This window comes from Sander lucioperca, chromosome 20 (genome assembly GCF_008315115.2).
Source record: "Sander lucioperca isolate FBNREF2018 chromosome 20, SLUC_FBN_1.2, whole genome shotgun sequence".
Lineage (NCBI taxonomy): Eukaryota > Metazoa > Chordata > Actinopteri > Perciformes > Percidae > Sander > Sander lucioperca.
Genome location: NC_050192.1, coordinates 18,793,306 through 18,816,650, shown reverse-complemented (window position 1 = coordinate 18,816,650; position 23,345 = coordinate 18,793,306). Strand labels below are relative to the sequence as shown.

The 23,345-nt window shown below is 42.9% G+C and overlaps 2 protein-coding genes across 8 annotated transcripts in view; one reads left to right on the top strand and one right to left on the bottom strand.

The window, feature by feature from the left end:
• cwf19l1 (CWF19 like cell cycle control factor 1) overlaps positions 1-9,267 on the bottom strand; it is a 14,841-nt gene extending 5,574 nt beyond the window's left edge. The window contains exons 1-10 of one of the 4 annotated variants that reach the window (XM_031296935.2): positions 9,160-9,267; positions 7,004-7,088; positions 6,840-6,924; positions 6,066-6,167; positions 4,935-5,149; positions 4,207-4,322; positions 3,249-3,333; positions 2,125-2,280; positions 1,373-1,544; positions 740-819 (exon numbers count right to left, since the gene is read on the bottom strand). In XM_031296935.2, the coding sequence (XP_031152795.1) occupies positions 740-819; positions 1,373-1,544; positions 2,125-2,280; positions 3,249-3,333; positions 4,207-4,322; positions 4,935-5,149; positions 6,066-6,167; positions 6,840-6,924; positions 7,004-7,088; positions 9,160-9,200 (1,137 nt within the window). In that variant the 5' untranslated portion in view covers positions 9,201-9,267. Of the gene's footprint in view, positions 1-739; positions 820-1,372; positions 1,545-2,124; positions 2,281-3,248; positions 3,334-4,206; positions 4,323-4,934; positions 5,150-6,065; positions 6,168-6,839; positions 6,925-7,003; positions 7,089-7,992; positions 8,144-9,159 lie in introns of those variants that run through there. The other 3 variants (XM_031296936.2, XM_031296937.2, XM_031296939.2) reach the window with 3 other exon arrangements.
• dmtf1 (cyclin D binding myb-like transcription factor 1) lies at positions 8,925-23,345 on the top strand. Of its 4 annotated transcripts, none has more exons than XM_031296931.2 (17): positions 8,925-9,014; positions 10,593-10,708; positions 11,966-12,061; positions 12,670-12,755; positions 14,269-14,380; positions 15,186-15,262; positions 16,218-16,375; positions 16,466-16,498; positions 16,600-16,709; positions 17,236-17,464; positions 19,162-19,313; positions 19,501-19,686; positions 20,055-20,137; positions 20,423-20,593; positions 20,707-20,916; positions 22,486-22,591; positions 23,206-23,345. In XM_031296931.2, exons 2-17 carry the CDS (start codon positions 10,600-10,602, stop codon positions 23,238-23,240), a joined length of 1,953 nt encoding a protein of 650 aa, XP_031152791.1. In that variant the 5' UTR covers positions 8,925-9,014; positions 10,593-10,599; the 3' UTR covers positions 23,241-23,345. The 4 variants fall into 4 exon arrangements, with proteins under 4 accessions (XP_031152791.1, XP_031152794.1, XP_031152793.1 ...); XM_031296934.2 differs by lacking the exon at positions 8,925-9,014 and adding an exon at positions 9,211-9,229; XM_031296933.2 differs by lacking the exon at positions 8,925-9,014 and adding an exon at positions 9,213-9,286.

The window sequence follows — 23,345 nt, the reverse complement described above, 5'->3', positions numbered from 1 at the left end:
GTGTTTATAAAATAATTTATATGTGTTATCTTGCTATGAATATATAATATAAAATAAAACAAAATTTATGAGGAATCCACATACAAAATATATAATATATACAGGAACTATTTAAAGTAGAATGAGGGGTGGGAATAACTAGCTTCGGCTTCGTCCTGCTTCTTTTCGGACGGATTGAACATACTGTTTGTAACGCTTTATAGATATTGTTTTTCCTTTTGGTGTGTTGCTACGCACTTATTGTGTTTTTATATTTTATTTTATTGTTGTTTTTTGGTTTGGAAAAAAAAGATTTGTCTGTATTTGATGTATAATCATAATTACCTTTGGTATGTAGGGCTGGCTACTGAATTCAATACTTTTTAGGAACCGACCCAACTGCCTCTGAAGTATCGAGTATCGGAAAATGCCTCGTCATTCAATAGCAAATTTCAATCCCTAAGGAGTAAATCTCGTCAGTGTCAGTGAGCCAATCAGCACGCAGCATGCTTCTACCGAGATCTAAAAATGCTGCTGATTGGCTGTCGTCGTAGAGGCATGCAGGAAAAACTCTACGTTACACAGAGACGGGGCTCACGTAGTAGGAGCTGAAAAAGAAATAAAAAACTAATTATTTCGTTCTTTTTGTTTTATAAAATTGGTATCGGAAAAAAGAAATCGCTTAGGAACCGGTATCGAAGTCACGGTATTGGTATGGAAAAAGTTTGGACGCTACCCAGCCCTATTGGTATGAACTCACGTGTGTTCCTATGCTGATGACAAGGTGTTTCTCCACCTGAGGACTGGCCAGACAGAACCAGCAGGGACCGGAGGCCTGAGCTACACACGACAAAAAGACAAAATATTAAAGTCATTCTGTTAGTTTATTGGTACCATTTTAACCCAAAACCTGTTTTTATAGCCTTTATAGCAGTGTTTCTCAAATGGGGGTGCGTGTACCCCTAGGGGTACTTTAGAGTATGTGAGATTTCATTTGAAATTGCTAATTTAAAAAATATCAGTCACACATAATTCCCTGAAATAATTATACTATATTAATGAGTGAATTTATTTATGGATTATAAACATTTGAAGTAGCATTTAAGGGATTTTAGGTCACAAAGTTGTTGTTTAATAAATCAGACACTGATGGTGCAGCGCTGTGTATGTACCTACTAGCCTTTTTTTTCTACCAAAAATGCTTTGCGCTGGTCAAGGGGTACTTAACTGACACAATATTTCAAAGGGGATACATTATTGAAAAACAGTTTGACAACCACTGCTTTATAGTACAGTATAGTATAGAATAGTATCTTTGCTGTTAGCACGCAGGAAATCAACATACTTAACCATCTTCTTCTAACAATCGACAAAACAAATTGGTCGGACTCACGGGGCCTGCGGGGCTGTTTGGGCTGTCCCTGATGATGCTCGTCTCCTCCGTCGCGCTGCTGGTCTCGTCCTCGTCCGTCTCCGTCTGAATGTCTCTTCCTGCCGCGGCCCCGAAAACCGCCGCCGCCGCCCTGCTTCTTGCTCAGGTCGAAGAAGAACTGCTGGCCTGGCTCCTGAACAGGCGACAGGGAGGACAGGGAGACGGGTGAGTTTTTCGACATAAAAATGCATCAGATGGTCACATTTAGCACCTGGAGTGTAGTTTGAAACTCTTTTTAAATAAAGTAGGTTAAAAGGTCCCATGGCATGAAAATGTCACTTTATGAGGTTTTTTAACATTAATATGAGTTCCCCCAGCCTGTCTATGGTCCCCCAGTGGCTAGAAATGGTGATAGATGTAAACCGAGTCCTGGGTATCCTGCTCTGCCTTTGAGAAAATGAAAGCTCAGATGGGCCGATCTGGAATCTCCTCCTTAAGACGTCATAAGGGGAAAGGTTACCTCCCCTTTCTCTGCTTTGCCCGCCCAGAGAATTTGTCCCGCCCATGAGAAAGAGAGAGAGAGACATCATGGCTTTCAAACGAGCAAAGTGGCAGTTGGTCAAGACCACACTGAAAAATTTCAGATAAAATCAGTTACAAATGACAAAAAATGATGAGTAAAACAGTTATTGTGCAGTAATAAGTTGCCCTAAATTTAACAAGGGAAACATTTAGCCAATTTTGAGCATACAAACACACACACACACACACACCTCCTCCTCCTCGGTGGTGCTGAAGCCCGTCTTTAGTTTGTCCGTCTTGTCTTTTGTGGGGCATCTGTAGGGGTTTTCGGTCACGTCCTGCGGCTGCTTCACCAGCTCTGATGGATCCATGGTCTTCATGGGGATTATGTTGAAGGCGTACAAATACTGCAGCCGTCACACAGACAGACAGAAGCAGACAGACAGCTCAGGGTGTGATGGTGATCACTGGATGGCAGAGGATTTCAGAGTCTAACACTGAGGGTCCCCCTAGAGCCGTCAGCTTTAATTTGGGCCGATTTGACATGTTGAATCGAGAGGCGGACAGTCGGACTCAATGACCAATCTGATTGGTGGAGTGCTAACCCGGAAATGACGAGCGGGATGAGCGTGACGAACGCCTCTCAAAATCTGACGAAAATCTTGTAACCTGACCTTTGTCGATCTGAAATGAAGACAGATTCAGCAACTGCATGGCCACCGTTTCGGTGAACTATTTTCGTAAAATACGAGATCGTATTCAGAACGAGACGCCATTATGGTCTGGCTTTGAAATTCGGGAGAAGCCAGACCCACGTGACGAGTTTGTCCAATCAGCCGCCGGTTTGAATTTTTTGGGTGACAATACAGATTAGCGCCGCCTGCTGTTATGGAGACGTATTACGTCTCGCAGCATGCGCAGAACATACGAGGCACATTTTTGACCAAGTCGGGGAGGCGGTCAGTCCGACTGCCTTTTCTGCCGCCGGTCGGCTGCCGGGTTGGTGTGTCAGAGCCTTACGCGTTTTCTGTATTTGTTTACATTTCGGCAAACTGGCAGCAGTAAAAGTATGCTGAATTATCTATTAGCAGCTCCTCTTTGCAGTGCACCCATGGACGTGCAGACAACTATCACTGGACTAGTTCGATACCAGAGGAAACTTGAAAACGTGATGATTCTCAGGCATGTTCTGCAGTTATTATTCTTTCCTATGATTTCTATGCAGATTGATGGACATTTATTCCCACTGGACGTCGGAGATAATGATATCCCCGGGAAGTGTAAGTCACCCTGAATCTGAAAATATATGTATTACGTCTGCGTGTTCAGATTTGACTGAGTTAAAGATGGCCGTTCTTTGTGGTACAGGACCCACCTTCTTCTTGGCGGGGTTGTTGACGATTGCCAGGGCTATGAAGCGGCTGACGTGCTGCGCATTTTCCTGGAGAATAACATGGTTCCTGAAAACACATGTACAATACTGTTAACACACACACAGAGTATAACACAGAGGGAAGAATAAAAAATTGGATAGACAGTCAAAAGCAGTAGAAGACGTTTTAAGAGTCTTTACTTAAAGTGCTCATATTATGCTTTTCCCCTTTCCTTTACTGTGTTATACATCTTTTTTGTCCACGTTATAGGTTTACAAAGTGAAAAAGCCCAAAGTCCACCCCAAAGGGACTTACCATCTCCAACAGAAAACACTGTTCACAAACTGCTCCAAACAGCTCTATTGTAGTCCAGCCTTTACTTCAGAGACAAACGTGGTCACTTTGGAACACACGTTATAATGCTCGCCTAGCTGCTAGCATGGCACGCCCTCATACTCTGCTTCTGACTGGCTAGTAGTCCTTACCTAGGTACTGTCAGGGCACACCCTCATACTCTGCTTCTGACTGGCTAGTAGTCCTTACCTAGGTACTGTCAGGGCACGCCCTCATACTCTGCTTCTGACTGGCTAGTAGTCCTTACCTAGGTACTGTCAGGGCACGCCCTCATACTCTGCTTCTGACTGGCTAGTAGTCCTTACCTAGGTACTGTCAGGGCACACCCTCATACTCTGCTTCTGACTGGCTAGTAGTCCTTACCTAGGTACTGTCAGGGCACGCCCTCATACTCTGCTTCTGACTGGCTAGTAGTCCTTACCTAGGTACTGTCAGGGCACGCCCTCATACTCTGCTTCTGACTGGCTAGTAGTCCTTACCTAGGTACTGTCAGGGCACGCCCTCATACTATGAACCTGAAAATGAGCATAATATGAGCACTTTAAGTAAAAGTATAAAACAATGTAAAAATTCTCTCAGAGAAAAGTGAAAGTATCCATCCAGCACCTGTATGGGAGTCTTTCATAGTGAGCGCCCTCTAGTGCAGCAAAGTGGTATCGTGGTTTCAGTTTGTCGGCCAGGGTGGCGACGGAGCTGCTCCCACAGAACTTTGTGTTCACTTCCTGCAGCACACGAGACACATTAAAACAACAGCAGAGCCCTAAAGTTAATTGTTGACCTTGGAAACAGCGACTGAAAAAAAAAAAAAAAAAAGATCTCACTACAAGGTCCGTTGTTCTGGAGCTTTCGAGTATATCACACAGTCTTCCTCAGAGGATGACATTTGCATAGCTGAAAGCATTTTGTCAGAACTTCTCGTCCATGTTGGTTTAAAAATGGACCTTGAGGTGAGATTGTTCAATCAATTGCTGTTTTTATTTATTTATTTTAAGGCCCGACTTTTTGAGCCAAGAAATTCTAAAAGAGCTCAAAAAAAATGGACATTTGTGCATCTACAATTACACAACAAGTGGGAAAACGTCACTTGCTGATGACAATGTGATCAAAAAAAAAAACTCCAGAACAGCTACTTAAGGGCCGTCGAGGTGAGATACACTAACACACCGTTAAAAGGACGTGAAACAAGCCTGACTGCACCAACACTGTTTATTTAAATGTCAAATTTGAGGCGTTGTGTTAAACTTTGGAAAACTAAACACCCAAGTCTGCCACAAAGCCAGGGAAAACACTGTATGTTTGTCAATAACAATATTTATATATTCAGGACTTGTTACCGGGTTGTTTCCGTAGTGCCACACTCCTCGGGGCCACTGCGACGTCAACAGGATGTCCACTCCTCTGAACTTGGAGCTGCTGGTCAGCGGGGCCACGAGGGCCGACAGATCTTTGGATGTATAGCAGTGAGCCGGGGCCGGTTCCTGCAGGGCCTCCCGACCGCTGACGTAGGCTATCTGTAATCCCGACACGCCCGTGAACACGCCGCGCCGACCTAGACCACACAGGGATCAACATGTTTAAAAGGAACACGCTGACTTATTGGGACTTTGTCTTATTCCCCGTAACCCCCAGAGTTAGATAAGTCCATACATACCCTTCTCATCTCCGTGCGTGTCGTAACTCTGTCTGACGCCCCCACCGCTAGCCTAGCTTAGCACAGATCCTGGAGGTAACTGGCTCCATCTAGCCTAGCTTAGCACAGATCCTGGAGGTAACTGGCTCCATCTAGCCTACTGCTCCCAATAAGTGACAAAATAACTCCAACATGTTCCTATTTACATGTTGTGATTTGTATAGTCACAGGGTGTACAAATAACAAGGTCACATGACACAGACATCTTCTAACCGTAAACAAACTGGGAACTATATTCTCAGAAAGGAGAAGCACTGCTACTTGGGCGGAGTGATTAGCGCAACAGCTGAAAAGCACCGTTGTTACTCTCTGCTCCTCACCACGGGGCTTCTCAGGTGCTGCGAGCAAATCACTCCGCCCAAGTAGCAGAAGTAGCAGTGCTTCGCCTTCTGAGAATATAGTTCCCAGTTTATATACAGTTAGAAGATGTCTGTGTCTCATGTGACATTGTTATTTGTACACGCTGTGACTATACAGATCACAACATGTAAATAGGAACATGTTGGCGTTATTTTGTCACTTATTGGGAGCAGTAGGCTAGATGGAGCCGGTTACCTCCAGGATCTGTGCTAAGCTAGGCTAACGGTGGGTGCGTCAGACAGAGTTACACCACGCACAGAGATGAGAATGGTATGTATGGACTTATCTAACTCTGGGGGTTACAGTGAATAAGACAAAGTCCCAATAAGTCGGCGTGTTCCTTTAATGATGGAAAGTTTGATGCAGAAGCCAAAGTTCGGGAGGAGAGAGGAGAGTCCCCGTCGTTCAGTCTTACCCAGATATGTGATATTGTCAGCCAGCTCGCAGCCATCAGCGCTGGGGAAACTCTTCACCGTCTCCTGGCTCGCTGCTCCGAGGATGTAAGTGTGGATGGGAGCTGAGGAGGCACGAAAGACACAAGTGGAGACTTTAGTTGAACAAAGAAACAGAAAACCGATTTCCTTATCAGCCGATCAAAGTGTGGAATCCAGAATTGATCAGCCTGTTTTTCACCGTCTCTTGGATAAACTCAAAATGTACAAATATCTGACAGATGATACGAGGCTATTAAAGCTTGTGCAAAGATTTTATTTTTTGTGTATTTTTCCCCACTTTGTTTTGCAACTGCTGCACAACAATTTCCCTCGGGTGAAAAGTTTTATTTTATCTTATCCTGTTGTACAGAAAAGTCGCAGGTTCGTGGCCGGTTAGCTCAGTTGGTAGAGCGGGCGCACATATGCTGTGGTTTATTCCTCGACGCAGAAGGTCCAGGGTTCGAGTCCGACCTGTGACGGTTTTCCTGCATGTCTTCCCCGTCTCTCTCCCCTTTCATATCTCAGCTTTCCTATCTAATAAAGGCAGAAATGCCCAAAAAAGAAAAATAAGTTGCAGGTTCTGGCCTGACAGAATTCAAATGTGTAGCGCAAGTTCAAACAATGTACAAGATTCATACAAATGCACAGTGCCTACCGTCTCCCCAGCTTTAAGTTGTAAGTTCCTAAAATGTTTCCTGGAAAAGTTCATGCATTTTGAAAACGGGTGTAACAGCTGGTTAACCAGATGTTCGTACCTTTCTTGGCTCCCGTTTTGTACTGCTGCCACTCTGCTTCGGCCTCCGGCGTCGTCCCAAAAAACTCTCCAACACACAGCAGCAGCTGCAAGAAAAATAGCACCAAACATCAGAATTAGGTTATACATTTCTGCAACTTTAAAAATGGAATTTCACTGACTCACATCAAACTGTCCGGCCTTCTTCTGGATGGTCTGGACTCGATTGAACAGCGCGGTCAGTCTGCCTTCAACATCTCCACATGCCAAGCTGCAAACAGACTCACTTTTAATACTTTAATCTGTCTTTATATCAACAGCACATTGGACATAAACAGTAAGGTCTCCAAATAAACACAGTCACTCTATTCGTCCAAAATAAACAGAATATTCCTTTAGAGAAGAATTTAAGACTCCAAATAACTCATTTTAGTATCAACTCGTCAGAAATCCATCCCCAAACTCAATTCTATTTTCTCCCAAAACACGTTGGTTACTTAGGGCGTTTTCTTTACACCCTAAATAAGACTTTTTTTTATTATTATTTATTGTATTTATTATGTCTTGTTCGTTAGAAAAATGTACAGGTAGATATTAAAGACAACATTTTAATTCGGCAGACACAACATGAATAATACGTGCTCTTTACACCAGTAACATTTAAAAAGATTGTAACGGATCTAGGTTGAAACTCTCACATTATGTTGATGTCAGATTAAAAAATCTCTTATAATTCAGGTATTTTGGTGAAGTGTATGTATGCCGACCTTTTCAGTTCCCACTGTTGATAACGATTATGCGTCCTTATCTCATCTTATTATGTATATGAATGTGCCGATGAGTAACGCGATCTTAAATTATGTAAACTTTGAATGAGGTTCGGCCGGGGTCGTCGCGTTTTGTACCGAATTAATCGGATTCTGGTAGAAAATGGAACAATTTGACCTGCTTATTGTTAGAAATAAGAAACCCTCAACAGTCCAGCATATTTAGAAAAGCATCATTATGATGATATAAGTATTATATAACACGTTTTACTAGACATTGAAAATAGACAGCATGTCACATCATGGTTAAGATCAAATACAATTTGAAAAAGGCATCACATATTAAACATTTAATGAGATGAAATGCCATTAAAGTCACATTTTAAGTATTAATAAAGTTTAACTTACACTCTTACTGGTTGTTCCGCCATGTCTTGGCCAAATATTAGCTGCAAATGTTTAAAATATGCGATTTGGATTTTTGCAATTTGAACGTTTGGTTCGTCGCTAATAATGGTCCGATCGAAATAACAGCGGAACCATTTCCGTCTCAACAAATCACGATGGTTTACCTACAACATGTAGTTGCACCATGAACATAAAAAAACAGTCATATTTATTTCATGTCAAAGTATATTGTTGATAGCTACTTCACATTACTTCAGTCAATCTAAAATATAAATAAAATTCAAGTTGTTACCCGGACACATTTTACAGCGGAGAAGGTGGTTGCCAGGTTTGATTCTTGCACGCAAATGTAATCGCAAATAATTTACACACCGTAACCGCATCATCGCAACCTAATGCCTACTTACCACATTATCTTTTTTCAGGATACTCAACCACATCCCAGTCTTCATTCTATCCTATGCACAAGTGAATAAAAAAAAACCTCATTCAGTTAAAAAGTATAAATGTTGTAGTTCTTTTACACACAGTTCCGTTTCTATTATCACAGAAAATGATTTTAATGCTTTTGTTCTGCTTATTTGTATATTTGTCTATAAATCAGGTACCCTTTATTGTAATAATGAATTGTAAAAATGTCATCCACTTTTAGGGCTGCAACTAACTATTATTTTCATTATTGATCAATCTGCCAATTATTTTATCGAATAATGGTATAGTTGCCAGTTCAATTTCTGTTTGACAGACTAATCAATAGTTTTTTTACAGCACGAATTATTTTAGTTCCTAATGTAAAAATGTACACAAGGGAAGTAAAACTACTTATTAAATTAAAAAGTTGATATACATTCTTTCCATTTTGCTATTTTATTTATTTATTTACACACATAATACATACAACCCTCCAGTTTACGGATAATCTCAATATTTGGCAACCTCGTCGGCCCTCGAACGGGCGATCCTCCATCCTGGCACTTACCTTCATCCTGGTAACTCACAAGTCCCCGGACCAAAAACAGGAAGTAAGTAGCCAAATCAAAAGTAAAATTCACTTTCTGTTTGGTAGTCGGAGCCGGGGGGGGGCAGCGCAGAGACACTGAAAGTGTGAGAAAAACGAGAATAAAGCGCCAGGACACAGTCAAACCGCACAGACGCCATAAGCTTTACCTTGTCAACGAACATGGCGCCGGAGATTTTTCGTCTTTCATTTAGCTGGGTAGCTTGGTGGATGCTAACGGTTAGCATCCGAGCTTCACCGATACTGTCTGTCTCCTGGGAATAACATCTAGCTAACGTACTACAGATACTGCTTTTGTGTACTCAACTTGGAATGATTGTGTGAATGAAAAGGGGTTTTGGAGCTTACATCACGTAAAGTCACGCATCCATTTGCGCTAAATCCCTGCGTTAACGTCAGTGTTCTAAATAGCGATGCATGGGACCTTACGCCAAACTCCATTTAAAAATAGGCACATTCTACACAAACTGGCTGATTGACAAACAATACATACCGTACTGATTTTAACTTGATGGAAAAGCTTTTAAAAGTGATGCGGTCTTCAATTTGGCGTACAAACTGTCCAACAAGCACAACGCATTTTGACAAATGTATGGCCCAAATCTACTGGCAGTGCTGCGTATGATACATATATAGTTTTACTGAAATAACTTCCCTATTCATGGATCACTTTTCACCCGCAGTTAACCGATCCCACCTATTGAGTAAAATCAAAACAAACAAGTATTGACGTGGGAGGTGAATGCCTTTGCTGATATGCAATTTGGCTTTAAATTGGTACATTTGTGAAGGGAGTTTGGTGTATATTTAAGCAAGACAATAAACAAAAAATAAATTTTTTAAAACTGTTTTGGAATTACGGTCATGACATTATAGAGTGACCTTTAGATAATACTTCACTCCTTTTAGGGGTCTCATACTGCTGTTCTTCAGGGTTAAATACTTCTGTCTACTATCATAAAGCAATTATCCAAGTATCCAAAGTACTGCTACCTACAAGTACACTAAAATAATCAAATATCTTCTCTCAGCATGCACATATACAAACATTTTATACATTTATTTTTGCTAAAACAATTCAGATGAATAAAATCTTAATATTTATTCCTAAAATGGAATTAAAGCACACAGTACTTAAAATGCCTTACAATACAACTGTCTTGGCCATTTCTATATCTAGTTGGTATAGCAAACTAATGGAACAATTTGTCCAATGTACAGTTCATAAGTAAATATGATACAATGATATGAGACAAATACAATGAATTCTACTTTTACAAAGCTTATAAATGATCAGTTATTGATCAAATTAATAAGAATTGATTATGAAAACAACCGTTAGTTGCAGCCGTAATTAAGAACGTGATAAAACAGGTTATAAAAACTTATGATTTTCTCAGTGTTATGAATACTGTAAGTCAGGTTTATCTTTACAAACTTTGCCTTTTGCCAGTTCTGCTTTTTCTTCGTGTCAGTGTTTTAGTGAATGAGTGGAGAGAACTTAACGTGCTTCCCTTCCTGGTCTTTATGAGACCCACCCGTGGCCGTGAAACAGCAGTCAGTGTGTTTTATTCATCTCCAGGTTCACGATGAGTTCAGCAGCCGAGGACGAGGAGGCTGCAGCGTTAGAAACCGTCAAGTCGGTCACACTCACTCAAGACAGCGATGGGAGCATCATACTGCACTGTCCTCCCAACGGTGGGTGAACACACAGTTCCTTTTTGGTCTTACTTGTTAGTAAGACCAAAGTCTTGTTAGTAGCAAAGTCTATCTAGCATCCAACCTGTATTTATTTATTTTTTTAAGACTATTTATTTATTTTTTTAAAGATTTTTTTTGGGGCTTTTCTGCCCTTAATCGACAGGACAGCTAGGTGAGAAAGGGGAGAGAGAGGGGGAAGACATGCAGGAAATCGTCATAGGTCGGACTCGAACCCTGGAACTCTGCCTCGAGGCATAAACCTCCGAGTATATGTGTGCCTGCTCTACCCACTGAGCCAACCCGGCCACTCATCCAACCTTTATTAATCTAAATCAGAAACTGATTAAACATGGTTGATGAAGTGTTTTATGTAGAGCTGCAGCGATTAGAAAATTAATCTGCAACTATTCTGATCATCGATTCATTGTTTGAAGTCATTTTTCAAGTGAAAAACTTCTCAATTGTGAGAATTTTCTTATCTTATGTTATAATAAACTGAATATCTTTTAGGGGTAGGAAGGAAAAAAATAATTGAAAATCATATGTATTGCAATTTTTTTTTGCAACTATCTAAAAAAAGAATCGATTAATTTCTCTTAAATCAAAAAAAAAAAAATGTAAACCTATGATTAACCTAAATATTTTGTGTTTACACAGTACGGTACCGCCGACAGCGACTACATCATATCCGTTTCCAGCGAAACATACCGAAAGCAGGAAATGCAGAAAATCCATGTTATTTTCTTCTTTACAAATGAAATAAATGTCAGACTGACTGACTGACATGTGATGTGCATTCTGTCCAGAAAACAATTAGTTTTTTCTAGAAATGTCTCATGATATATTGTCTCTAGAAGTGTATTATTCAACTTTTGTTTTTGTTAAAGAAGGAAAAGAAAATCGCAATACTCAATACTATCGAATCGCAATACTTCTAGAATCGCAATAAATGAAAATTGCAATACAAATTGTATCAGCACCCGTATATCGTGAAAGAATCGAATTGGAACAAAAGCGTATCGTCCCAGCCCTAATATTTTTTGGTTTCTGGACTGTTGGTCGGACAGAACAAGACATTTTATACGTCAGGTTGGACTCTAAGTTTTCATTCTTCTCTGACATTTTATAAACCAAACAATCGATTAATCGGGAAAAATAATCGACAGATGAATCGATAATGAAATACTCTGCCTAGCTTTATGTAAACAAGCATGTGCGTAAAGAACGTGTGTGTGTGTGTGTGTGTGTGTGTAGATGATGACTCCGAGCCCCTTCAGAAGAAACTGCGCCTCTCTACAGAAGAACAGGAGGACTCGGACACGCCTCAATTCTCTGTGGTCACCTTACCGAGTGAGTCACACACTTTGTATCACTGACGTGAGGTCGAACCCCCGACATCTACCCTAACCTCAATTAACTCTCGACTCTACCCACCCTGACCATCTCCTCTTTGAACTGTTCCCTCTGGGAGGCAGTATACAGAAGGTCGGCCAAAGCACGCACACCTTCAGATTCAGGGACAGTTTTATCCCATAAGCAATTTGCACATTAAATTAGAAAAAAACACTAAGCGCTGTCTGTCATCCACTTAAGCTGCTACACACCCCACATAACTTGACAATATGCAGTAGGAGTAAATTATCTGTTGTTTACTCTAGTTTTTTACCATCTTCACACTCTGCTCTTTGTTTATCAGAGTCAGAATACTGTTAGGTTGCAGTTGCTCACTGGCAAATGTATTCATTTTGTTACAATAACAATAAAGTCGATTCTGATTAAAACCAGCCCTTAAACGTCACCTTTGGAGAAGGAAGGACCAGTCAAATCCATAATCCATGAACCCTGTAGGGTTGAAGCCACCTATAAGTTTCTTCAAAATGATAAAGAACACATACAAACAACATAATAGGGCTTTTGTTGATAGTCTACCTTGTAACGTTTTCTCTCTTTCTCCGTAGTGTCGGAGAGCGACGAAGGCTTCGAGGTGACGATGACGGCCACGGCCGACGGGGATCTCTCTGAGGAAGGTGTCGCTCAGATTCAGGTGCAGATAAACCTCCTTTATTCTGCTTCTTCCTCTTCTTTTTTCTTTTTGCATCCTAATTGCAAGACCTAATTTGCCAATTTGTTTCGCTATTTACCTTTTTCATGCATTTGTAGCCGGTCTGTCCAACGGACACTTCCAGGCCAGACTGATCTCAATAAATGGCGTATGTATGACACGCCAATTCGTACGCCGTTATTGGCGTGTTATCAAGACGCATACTCGCTTTTTAGCGTGTTTATCAACACCGTTTGGCCTCCATTGACTTACATTACTTTGTGATTGCGTGTGAATTGACTCCGTAGCGAGTAGTATGAAAGGGCGAAAATCCGCGTAGGGAGGTTGGTCGGGGAAGAGATGGGTCAAACACAGGACTTTCGCCCAGGAGACCGGGGATCGTTGTCCCGTGTGTCACGTTTCCTAAACTCAACCGTTGCTTTCTTCTTTTACTAAATCCAACCCGTTCTTCTTTTCCTAAACCCAACCTGTCCGCTGTATACGGCGCTCAAAATGCGTACAGATAACACAGCACTTGGCTTTAGAAAGTGGCGTGTATGTTTACGCGAAAACACGCCACTTGTAGAAAGTGGGGTGTATACGGCGTAGACATCCACGCGGATAGCTCAAAATGCATACAGATAACACGCCACTTGGCTTAAGAAAGTGGGCGTGTATGTTTACGCAAAGTCATGATGTCATGTCGTCCAGGCTATGTAACTTGCGTTGTGAATAACGATACGGACAACTTCTCTGGCCGTGTGGGAATTTATTTGTACCCTGGACAGAGAAATAGGAAATACAATGCAGCATATTGAGCAGGCTTCTCCTTCAGCGCAAGCTAACTCAACAAATCTCGGCACAGACTGAAGCAAGATCGCGCCGCACGCACAGGTGATGTCATCAACAGAGATGGTACAAAATGTAATACTAAATAAATTAGCAAAATGTACTAAAAATAAACAGCATTATATACTAAACCTAACACACAAGGACATTAGGCATTTTAAACGCACTAAAAGCTAGCTAGCTAACGAGTCGTAATATGTTTACTAGCGATCACGTGCAGTGAATGGTTGCTGTTTGCACGGCGTTCGTCGTTGGACTGGTCGTGACTGTTTTCCCAAGATGGCGCCTGCCTGTATACGTGAAGGGTATTGTCTTTATAATCTATCTTTTTAATAAACTGTTCTCAATGCTTGGGTTTACATGTAGGGACCCTCATTATGCTATCGTGGAAGTGTGGTGCTATTTTGAGCCGTTAGTGGTATAGAAATAGAGATTTCTTTTTACTTTAGCCGTGCCCCGACCACTAGCGTTATAAGCTAATTAGCGGTTTGCGCTAAAACTGGTCACATTCTATTAGCATGAAAACATATCCCAGAGAACGGTCGAACTCGGTACACATATGTTATTAACCCCTAGGTTCATTTTGCGCCAGATTTGTCCTTTAACTGAGCTGCAAAACCAGAACTGACCTGTGTGTGTGTGTGTGTGTGTGTGTGTGTGTGTGTAGATTCTGCAGGAGGATGAGGACTCTCTCTCGCCAGATCAGAAGACAGAGGTGTCACCCGTCAGTCAGGCCTGGTTCACTACGAAAGAAGACAAAGACACGCTGGCTAACAAAGGTACACACACACACACACACACACACACACACACACACACACAATTTCTCACTTACTCCCATACCTACAGGCTGCTCCGCCTCATGATGGAGGTTGTGGGGGCCTCGTGGAGACTGAAGGGAAGGCCTGCGGACAGTAAAAAACATAACACCAGTCAAAAATAAGGCAGGGAAGTTCTTTGCAGTAAAGATGCAAACATCAGTCTCTTGAGGGAAGCCACAAAGGCACTTAAGCAGTATTTATGAGGAAGGCATTACAAACAAATCCATTACACAGCGAATTTGAACTCCTACCCTGAGGGAGGCCTATTAGAGTATCAACAGCAAATAGAACATCTTTAAGAAATCCTTCATCCCCAATGCTGTGGTGGTAATAAGGTGCTAAATAACACTGGGAACTGTACTTAAGAATGAAATGTAGGGCGAGGCAGACTTCCGGGTTGCAGGGTTTTTGCCCAGCAAGCATTTTTAGTAGGCTATTTTCATCTATTTATTTACTTTTGTAAATGTAACCTTTGTAATGTCACTTTTCATGAAATGTACTGTTTGTTTTGTCCGTCTTGGCTATGTACTGTTTGTAATGTCCTGTCTCTCTTGTATTCTTGGTGAAACCGAAGAAACATTTTCACATCTGTGGACAATAAAAGTTTTTCGTATTCGTCTCAAGAAAACTAAACATGGTTTCTTTTGATGGTTTTTGAACTATGCTCGTTATGTTTTTATTATGGAAAACACAGTCGCCAGTTTCATCATGATTTCTTATGCATCCCTGTAGAGTGTTCTATTCAACATTTCTTCCACTTTAGGTCACAAGTGGAAACAAGGCATGTGGTCTAAAGAGGAGATCGACCTTCTGATGAGCAACATCGATCAATATGTAAAAGTACGTTACTTTCTGTCTTTATATAATAATAATATTAATAATACATTTTATTTATATAGCGCTTTACAGTACATGGTACTCAAAGACACTTTACAGTAAAACCAGGTCAGTACAGTAGGAGGACTTTATTTCTGTCTCTATGGTGCATTCATTTACTCTCTGATGGTCCCATTTCCCGAGCTGGGAAGCCGTTCTTCCAACTTCAGTGCGTTCATGAGCTTTAAAAGGAGAAATCCGGCGCAAAATGAACCTAGGGGTTAATAACATATGTGTACCGAGTTTGACCGTTCTCTGGGATATGTTTTCATGCTAATAGAATGTGACCAGTTTTAGCGCAAACCGCTAATTAGCTTATAACGCTATTCGTCGGGGCACGGCTAAAGTAAAAAGAAATCTCTATTTCTATACCACTAACAAGGCTCAAAATATCACCACACCTCAACGGTAGCATAATGAGGGTCCCTACATGTAAACCCAAGCATTGAGAACTTTGTAAGTCTGCAGACAGTTTATTAAAAAGATAGTTTAGAAAGACCGTACCGTTCACGTATACAGGCAGGCGCCATCTTGGGAAAACGACCACGACCAGTCGAACGACGAACGGCGTGCTTGAGCTATGTTACTGGTTGCACGGCATTTGTTGTTTTTACCCGAGCCCTGACGACTAGCGTTATAAGCTAATTAGCAGTTTGCGATGAAACTGGTCACAGTCGATTAGCATGAAAACATATCCCAGAGAACAGTCGGCTCGGTACACATGCGTTATTAACCCCTAGGTTAATTTTGCGCCGGAATTCTCTTTTAAGTCATAATGTGGAAACGTGTGTGTTCACATGAACCGATTACCAATTATTCTGACACCACGCAAATGCAGCATTATTTCTGTCCTGTACGTATTAACATCTTTTTTGTGTGTGTGCGTGTGCGTGCGTGCGTGCGTGCGTGTGTGTTTCAGGGCCGAGGCATCGAGGACCCAGCAGAGATAATTTTTGAGATGTCCAAAGAGGAGAGGAAGGATTTCTACCGCTCCGTCGCGTTGGGCTTAAACAGGCCGCTGTTCGCCGTCTACAGACGAGTTCTGCGAATGTACGACAACCGCAACCACGTCGGAAAGTGAGTTTACGAGGAAACGATGGCGGAAAACGCGTCGACACTTTGTTTTCTCAGTTTGAATATTCGTTTGTTTTTGATCTCCCTAAAAAGGTATACTCCTGATGAGATAGATAAGCTAAAAGCGTGAGTAAAACCTTTGTGTCTTCAACATCATGTACGTTTTTTTATTACCATACACAAAAAATATTGTTTATATATTGTTTATATCTGGCGCGTTGGTTCAGGCTGAGGGAGAAACACGGGAACGACTGGTCGACTATCGGGGCAGCTCTGGGTCGCAGCGCCTCTTCTGTCAAAGACCGCTGCCGACTGATGAAGGACACCTGCAACACAGGTACAGACCCGTGTGTACTTAATTACACACTTGTGTACACTTGTATTTTTACAGCGTTTTATTAGTACTTCTACTTAAGCCTCATGTTGTCCTCAGGTCAAATTTGACCCATTTTCAAAAAGTTTCTATGTCAAAAAATGTGGGTTTCTTTCAACCGCATTGTCAAAAAAATTAAAAAATAATGTGGATGGTTCCGTAAAATAAATGATCAGTTCACTACTTTCATTGAATGTGGGCGTTTTATAAAATGTTATAGCATTTTGAAGAAAAAAAAAATTATACAAGAACATTGAAAAAATGAACAAAAATGTCCAAAAAGTGACAAAAACGTTGGGGAAAGTGAGAAAAAGTGTCGACCAATTTTAGTTTTAAATTTTGACCCAGAAAAAAAGTTGCAGGTCGACGGGAAGACAACACACGGGTTAAGTTAAGGATCTGAATGCTTCCTCCATGGTCTTTGATTTGTCTATAACTTTTATTCTAACTATATTTCTCATATAACATATTTGTTTTTTTTTTTAAAAAGGTAAATGGAGCGAGGAGGAGGAGCGACGTCTCGCTGAGGTCGTGTATGAGATGGCGGGTGCGTCGCCGGGGTCGGCGGTCACAGGCGGCGTCTCCTGGGCGACGGTCGCCGATCAGGTTCGCACGCGCTCAGAGAAACAGTGTCGGTCCAAATGGTTGAACTACCTGAACTGGAAACACAGCGGAGGGACAGAGTGGATGAAGGAGGACGACATCAACCTCATCCGCAGGTATGGAGTGTGTGTGCGAGGAAAACAAGGAGAGGAGAGGAAACAAGGAGAGGGGAGGAAACAAGGAGAGGAGAGGAAACAAGGAGAGGAAAGGAAACGAGGAGAGGAAACAAGGAGAGGAGAGGAAACAAGGAGAGGAGAGGAAACAAGGAGAGGAGAGGAAACAAGGAGAGGAAAGGAAACGAGGAGAGGAAACAAGGAGAGGAGAGGAAACAAGGAGAGGAGGGGAACAAGGAGAGGAGGGGAAACAAGGAGAGGAAACAAGGAGAGGGAAGGAAACAAGGAGAGGAGGGGAAACAAGGAGAGGAAAGGAAACAAGGAGAGGAAAGAAGGAGAGGAAAGGAAACGAGGAGAGGAAACAAGGAGAGGAGAGGAAACAAGGAGAGGAGGGGAAACAAGGAGGAGAGGAAACAAGGAGAGGAGAGGAAACAAGGAGAGGAGGGGAAACAAGGAGAGGGGAAACAAGGAGAGGAAACAAGGAGAGGAGGGGAAACAAGGAGAGGAAACAAGGAGAGGAAAGGAAACGAGGAGAGGAAACAAGGAGGAGGGGAAACGAGGAGAGGAAACAAGGAGAGGAGAGGAAACAAGGAGAGGAGAGGAAACAAGGAGAGGAGGGGAAACAAGGAGAGGAAACGAGGAGAGGAGGAAACAAGGAGAGGAGGGGAAACAAGGAGAGGAAACAAGGAGGGGAAACGAGGAGAGGAAACAAGAGAGGAGAGGAAACAAGGAGAGGAGAGGAAACGAGTAGAGGAGGGGAAACGAGTAGAGGAGAGGAAACAAGAGTGGAGAGGAAACAAGAGTGGAGAGGAAACAAGGAGAGGAGAGGAAACAAGGAGAGGAGAGGAAACAAGGAGAGAAGAGGAAACAAGGAAAGGAGGGGAAACAAGGAGAGGAAACAAGAAAGTAGAGGAAACAATCGAGGAGAGGAAACAAGGAGAGGAAACAAGGAGAGGAAACAAGGAGAGGAGGGGAAACAAGGAGAGGAGGGGAAACAAGGAGAGGAAACAAGGAGAGGAGAGGAAACAAGGAGAGGAGAGGAAAGGAAACGAGAGGAAACAAGGAGAGGAGAGGAAACGAGAGGAGAGGAAACAAGGAGAGGAGAGGAAACGAGGAGAGGAAACAAGGAGAGGAGAGGAAACGAGGAGAGGAAACAAGGAGGAGGGGAAACGAGGAGAGGAAACAAGGAGAGGAGAGGAAACAAGGAGAGAAGAGGAAACAAGGAGAGGAGGGGAAACAAGGAGAGGAAACGAGGAGAGGAGGAAACAAGGAGAGGAAACAAGGAGAGGAGAGGAAACAAGGAGAGGAAACGAGGAGAGGAGGAAACAAGGAGAGGAGGGGAAACAAGGAGAGGAGAGGAAACAATAAAGAGGAGGAAATGAGTCAAAACAAGAAGAGTAGAGGAAACCAAGATCAAACAATGAGAGGAAATGAGAGGGGAGGAGGCAAGAAGAGAGGAAACAAGGAAAGGAAAGGAAACAAAAAAGGAGAGAAAATTAGGAGTTGAAATGAGAGAAGTGGAGAGGAAGCAAGTGAGGAGAGGAGGAAACAAGGAATTGAAACGAGAGAACACAAGAAGAGAGGAAACAAGTTGAAACGAGAGGGAACAAGGAGAGGAAACGACAGGGGAGGAAGCCAGGAGTAAGCTATTATGATTATTATAAAGTACATAAATAGAAAAGTTGACTGATGTGTTTCAGGATATCGGAGATGGAGGTGGAGGATGAGAATGAAATCAAGTGGGAGGATCTTGCAGGCGGGTGGAGCAGCGTCCGGTCGCCGCAGTGGCTGCGCTCTAAGTGGTGGAGCATCAAGAGACAAGTGACCAATCACAAGGAGATCCCTTTCAATGGTACACACACGCAGTGGAATTACTATTATTATTATTATTATTATTATTATTATTATTATTATTATTATAAATCACAAAAAGCTATTGACACTCAAACCTGTGTGTGTGTGTGTGTGTGTGTGTGTGTGTGTGTGTGTGTGTGTGTGTGTGTGTGTGTGTGTGTGTGTGTGTGTGTGTGTGTCCTCAGTCCTCCTGAAGGGTCTCCAGGAGCTCATGGCGTCCTCGCAGACCGCGTCCGGACCAGGAAGTCCCTCCTCCTCTGCACTTCAGATCCGACTCGCCCGATTGGAGGAGAGCGGCGGGAGCCCGGCCCCCAGCTCCGTGGCGGCGCTGCAGATTCCCTTACAGATCCCACTGCAGATCACACACCTGGGTGAGACGGAGTGTATTACTGTGTAGAGTTAATCATCCTATGCTGCAGGGGTGCACGATTCAGAAAATGTCACGATTCGATTCAATATCGATTTTTGATTCAAAAACGATTCTCCATTAAAAAAAAAAACGATTCACAGTATGTAAATGTAGTTACTTTTCCCATGTATATCTATCTATCTATCATGTGATTGCAGTAGACATACAATTTTAAAAAAAATAAATAAAAAAATTAATTAAATATGAATCGATTTTGAATCGGTAGAGCTTGAATCGCGATTTGAATACGAATCGATTGTTTTGCACACCCCTACTATGCTGATGATACAGACTTTTATATTCGGCTGACTTGTCGTGTTTCTCTGGAAGCTTCCGATTCTTCAGCAGCAGCCAGCGAGAGTGAGACCATCACTCTGAACACCGGAGCCCTGCAGACCTTCGAGATCCTTCCTGTAAGCACAACATAGGAGCTTTTCATTGCCAATACAATAACAGTGTATGAATATATGTTTAAATCTGCTGTTCGCCTGAGCTATGCAGCACCACCTACTGCTTATCTCGATGAACCAACTCTGAATATTCACATGACAGTAGTGGATGGAAACGCGCATTTTCTTTGCTGATTTTCTGAAAATTTGGTTACAATTTGTTCCACATTTGGATGAAAACCTGACTGTAGTTGCATTTCTAGACATTTCTGATGCCTCATCTTCTTCACTGCTCTGTTTTCTTTGCAGTCCTTCCACCTGCAGCCCACGGGCACCCCGGGGACCTACTACCTCCAGACAACGTCCAATCAGGGCCTGCCGCTCAGCCTCTCCACCAGCTTAGCCAATAACAGCACGGTTACCCTGACGACAGGCTCCTCACCCTCATCACATGAACACATCATCCTTCACAGCCTGTCGGTCAGTTTTACACAGATCGTGATAAAGTGTTTGTTTTCAGTCCTTTTGATTGGTACAACACACTTCATTCGTGCGCGTGTGTGTGTGTGTGTGTGTGTGTTTTCCCTCCTCAGACGGACGGCCTCTGCTCCGGCGACGGCGTCATCATCCAGACAGTCACCTCTGACCCCGCCTCCTCAGACCCTCTTAGCCAATCACAGCTGGTTGTGGAGACAGAGGGGCGGAGCCCGGACGACCGCCTGGATGCCACGAGTCTCCTGGAGGAGTCCGAGAGCGTTGGCACGGAAACTCAGGAGCCAATCACAGACGACTTCACTGACAAGGTTTTTGTTTTTAGAATATCATAGTATTGACTATTTATTTACATGTTACATCATAATATAGCTGCACTATACACGCTTTTCAAATTAAAAGCATAATAATAACATACATATTTATCTCAGATTGACATAAGCTACGTTCACACCGCAAGTCTTAATGCCTAATACTGATTTTTTGCTCAGATCCGATTTTTTGTTTGGCTGTTCACGTTAACTTTTAAAATGTGGCCTATATCAGATTCCAGTGTAAACTGCTTCTGGTTTTGAACTGACCCGCATGCGCAAAAGAACAATAACAATGACATCAGACGCAGCACGCTGTTGCACTAAAGTTAGGGAGGTTATGGAGGAAGTAAGCATTTTAATGGCAGCTGTAACATTAATGAGCAGGTGCTGAGGAGGAGAAGAATGAAGAGAAAGAGAGCCAAATTGGCTATTTTGGCCTTTTTTGACTGCAAATTCATTCCAGAGGTCTGTGTGACCGGACGACCGATTTTCACGTCAGGAACGCTACGGGCCTCCTCCAGAGTTTCCTCTGGCTTCACCCTCGCACGCGCTCACGCTCCACCTCCCCGATGGTGCGGGCGAGGCGGGCCGGTGGTGCGCCCGACCCCGAGGGACCGGGATCCCACCTCAGCCGGCGCGCGCCGGCCCTCACTTTCATTGCGCCACGGGGCGACCCTCTGACTCGCACGCGCGTTAGACTCCTTGGTCCGTGTTTCAAGACGGGTCGGGTGGGTTGCCGGCATCGCCTTTTTACGTAAGCCGATCCCCGCCCTGGCGACGCGACGCGGTTGGGTTGACAGCCGCACCGGGAGCAGGGGGCCCCGTCCCGCGGAGAGAGAGGGTTATTGAGGTAAAAGTCGCATCAAATCCGCCTTGGTTGTTCACACTGCGGCCGCATTGAAAAAAATCGGATCTGGATCTGATTCAGGACCACATATGGAAGTGGTCTAAATCTGATTTGAAAAAAAATCAGATCTGGGCAAGATTTGAGTGTTCACACTACTTCTGAAGAAGTCTGACCTGATTTGGGCCACTTTTGCTTGCAGTCTGAACGTAGCCTAATATACCTAATAAAAACATTTTCAGTTTGTGTTGACGCTTGTCAGAAAGGTGGTAATATTCTTCCCACCTCATGTATTTTGTATTTCTGTATATTATATATATCCCCCCCCCCTCCCAACCAGTCGAGGCAGAAGACCATCCACCAAGAGTCAGGGTCTGCCTGTAAAAGGAAGTTTTTCCTCGCCACTGTTGCACCTAATGCTTGTTCTTGGAGGGGATCTAGACCTACTCTAGAGTGTCCTGAGATAACTTCTGAAAACTGAATTAAATGTACGGAAATGGGCTGGCCAAAAATATCAAGAGTCCTATCAATATAATGCTTGGTACACCACCGCCACACACACCACAACCTCAGTAATAAACATAAAGTAGAATGATCACCTTTCTGACAAGGCTCAAGAAAAACTGAGAGCACAAGCTCTGTAAAAGTAGAATTCATGTTGTGCAGGTGTACCTAATAAAGTGGACAGTGAGTTTATAATGACTGATAACTGTGTGTGTCAGGAGCTGAGTTCACCGTCTGTTGAGGGTCCAGTGGTGCATTCTGGGATAACATCTGGCAGCACCGTGCTGATTGTGTCTCCTCCCAACATCAGCAGCACACTGACAGGTACACACACACACACACACACACACACACACACACACACACACACACACACACACACACGTTTGTTTCACTATCTTTGTGGGGACCCATCATTGACATAATGCATTCCCTAGCCCCTTACCCTAACCTTAACCATCACAACTAAATTCCTAACCTTAACCCTTACCCTCACCCTAACCATAACCTAATTCTATCCCTAATCCTAAAACCAAGTCTTAACCCTCAAACAGCCCTTTAAACTTGTGGGGTCCAGCATTTTGGCCCCACAAGGCTGTGCAGACCCCACAAGTATACTGTATTCCCCGGTTTTTGGACCCCATGAATATAGTAAAACAAGCCTCGCACACACACACACACACACACACACACACACACACAAAATCGATGCAAATATGATCCCAGAGTTTTCAGTGTCAATACCAAAACAATACTTTTTTTTCAATACCTTAGTTTGGGGAATATATGTTTAGCTATTTTTCTTTTATTTTAAGAGTCTTTAATCCCTAATATTCATCGATAACCGGCCCTACTGTGCATATTTTCTACATAAATCAGAAAGACAACTCACAATGCAAATCTGCCGACTTCACGTCGTCCTCTGTCCGTGTCCTCAGATCCGATCCTGGAGAACCAGGAAGGCTGCGACTAAGCTGGGCGTCCATCGCGGCAGGCGGCGTTTCAAAGACAGAAGAGGACAGGAGGAGGCTGCTTCCTGTCTCTTGACCCTGGTGAAGCTGCTGCAACAGGACAAAAA

Bases quoted from the DNA above. Each gene is read 5' to 3' on its own strand.
- dmtf1 (XM_031296931.2), top strand. From the start codon at position 10,600: ATGAGTTCAGCAGCCGAGGACGAGGAGGCTGCAGCGTTAGAAACCGTC. The intron at 12,062-12,669 runs GTGAGTCACACA...CTTTCTCCGTAG, and splicing joins CTCTGTGGTCACCTTACCGA to TGTCGGAGAGCGACGAAGGC. The intron at 20,138-20,422 runs GTAAGCACAACA...TTTTCTTTGCAG, and splicing joins AGACCTTCGAGATCCTTCCT to TCCTTCCACCTGCAGCCCAC.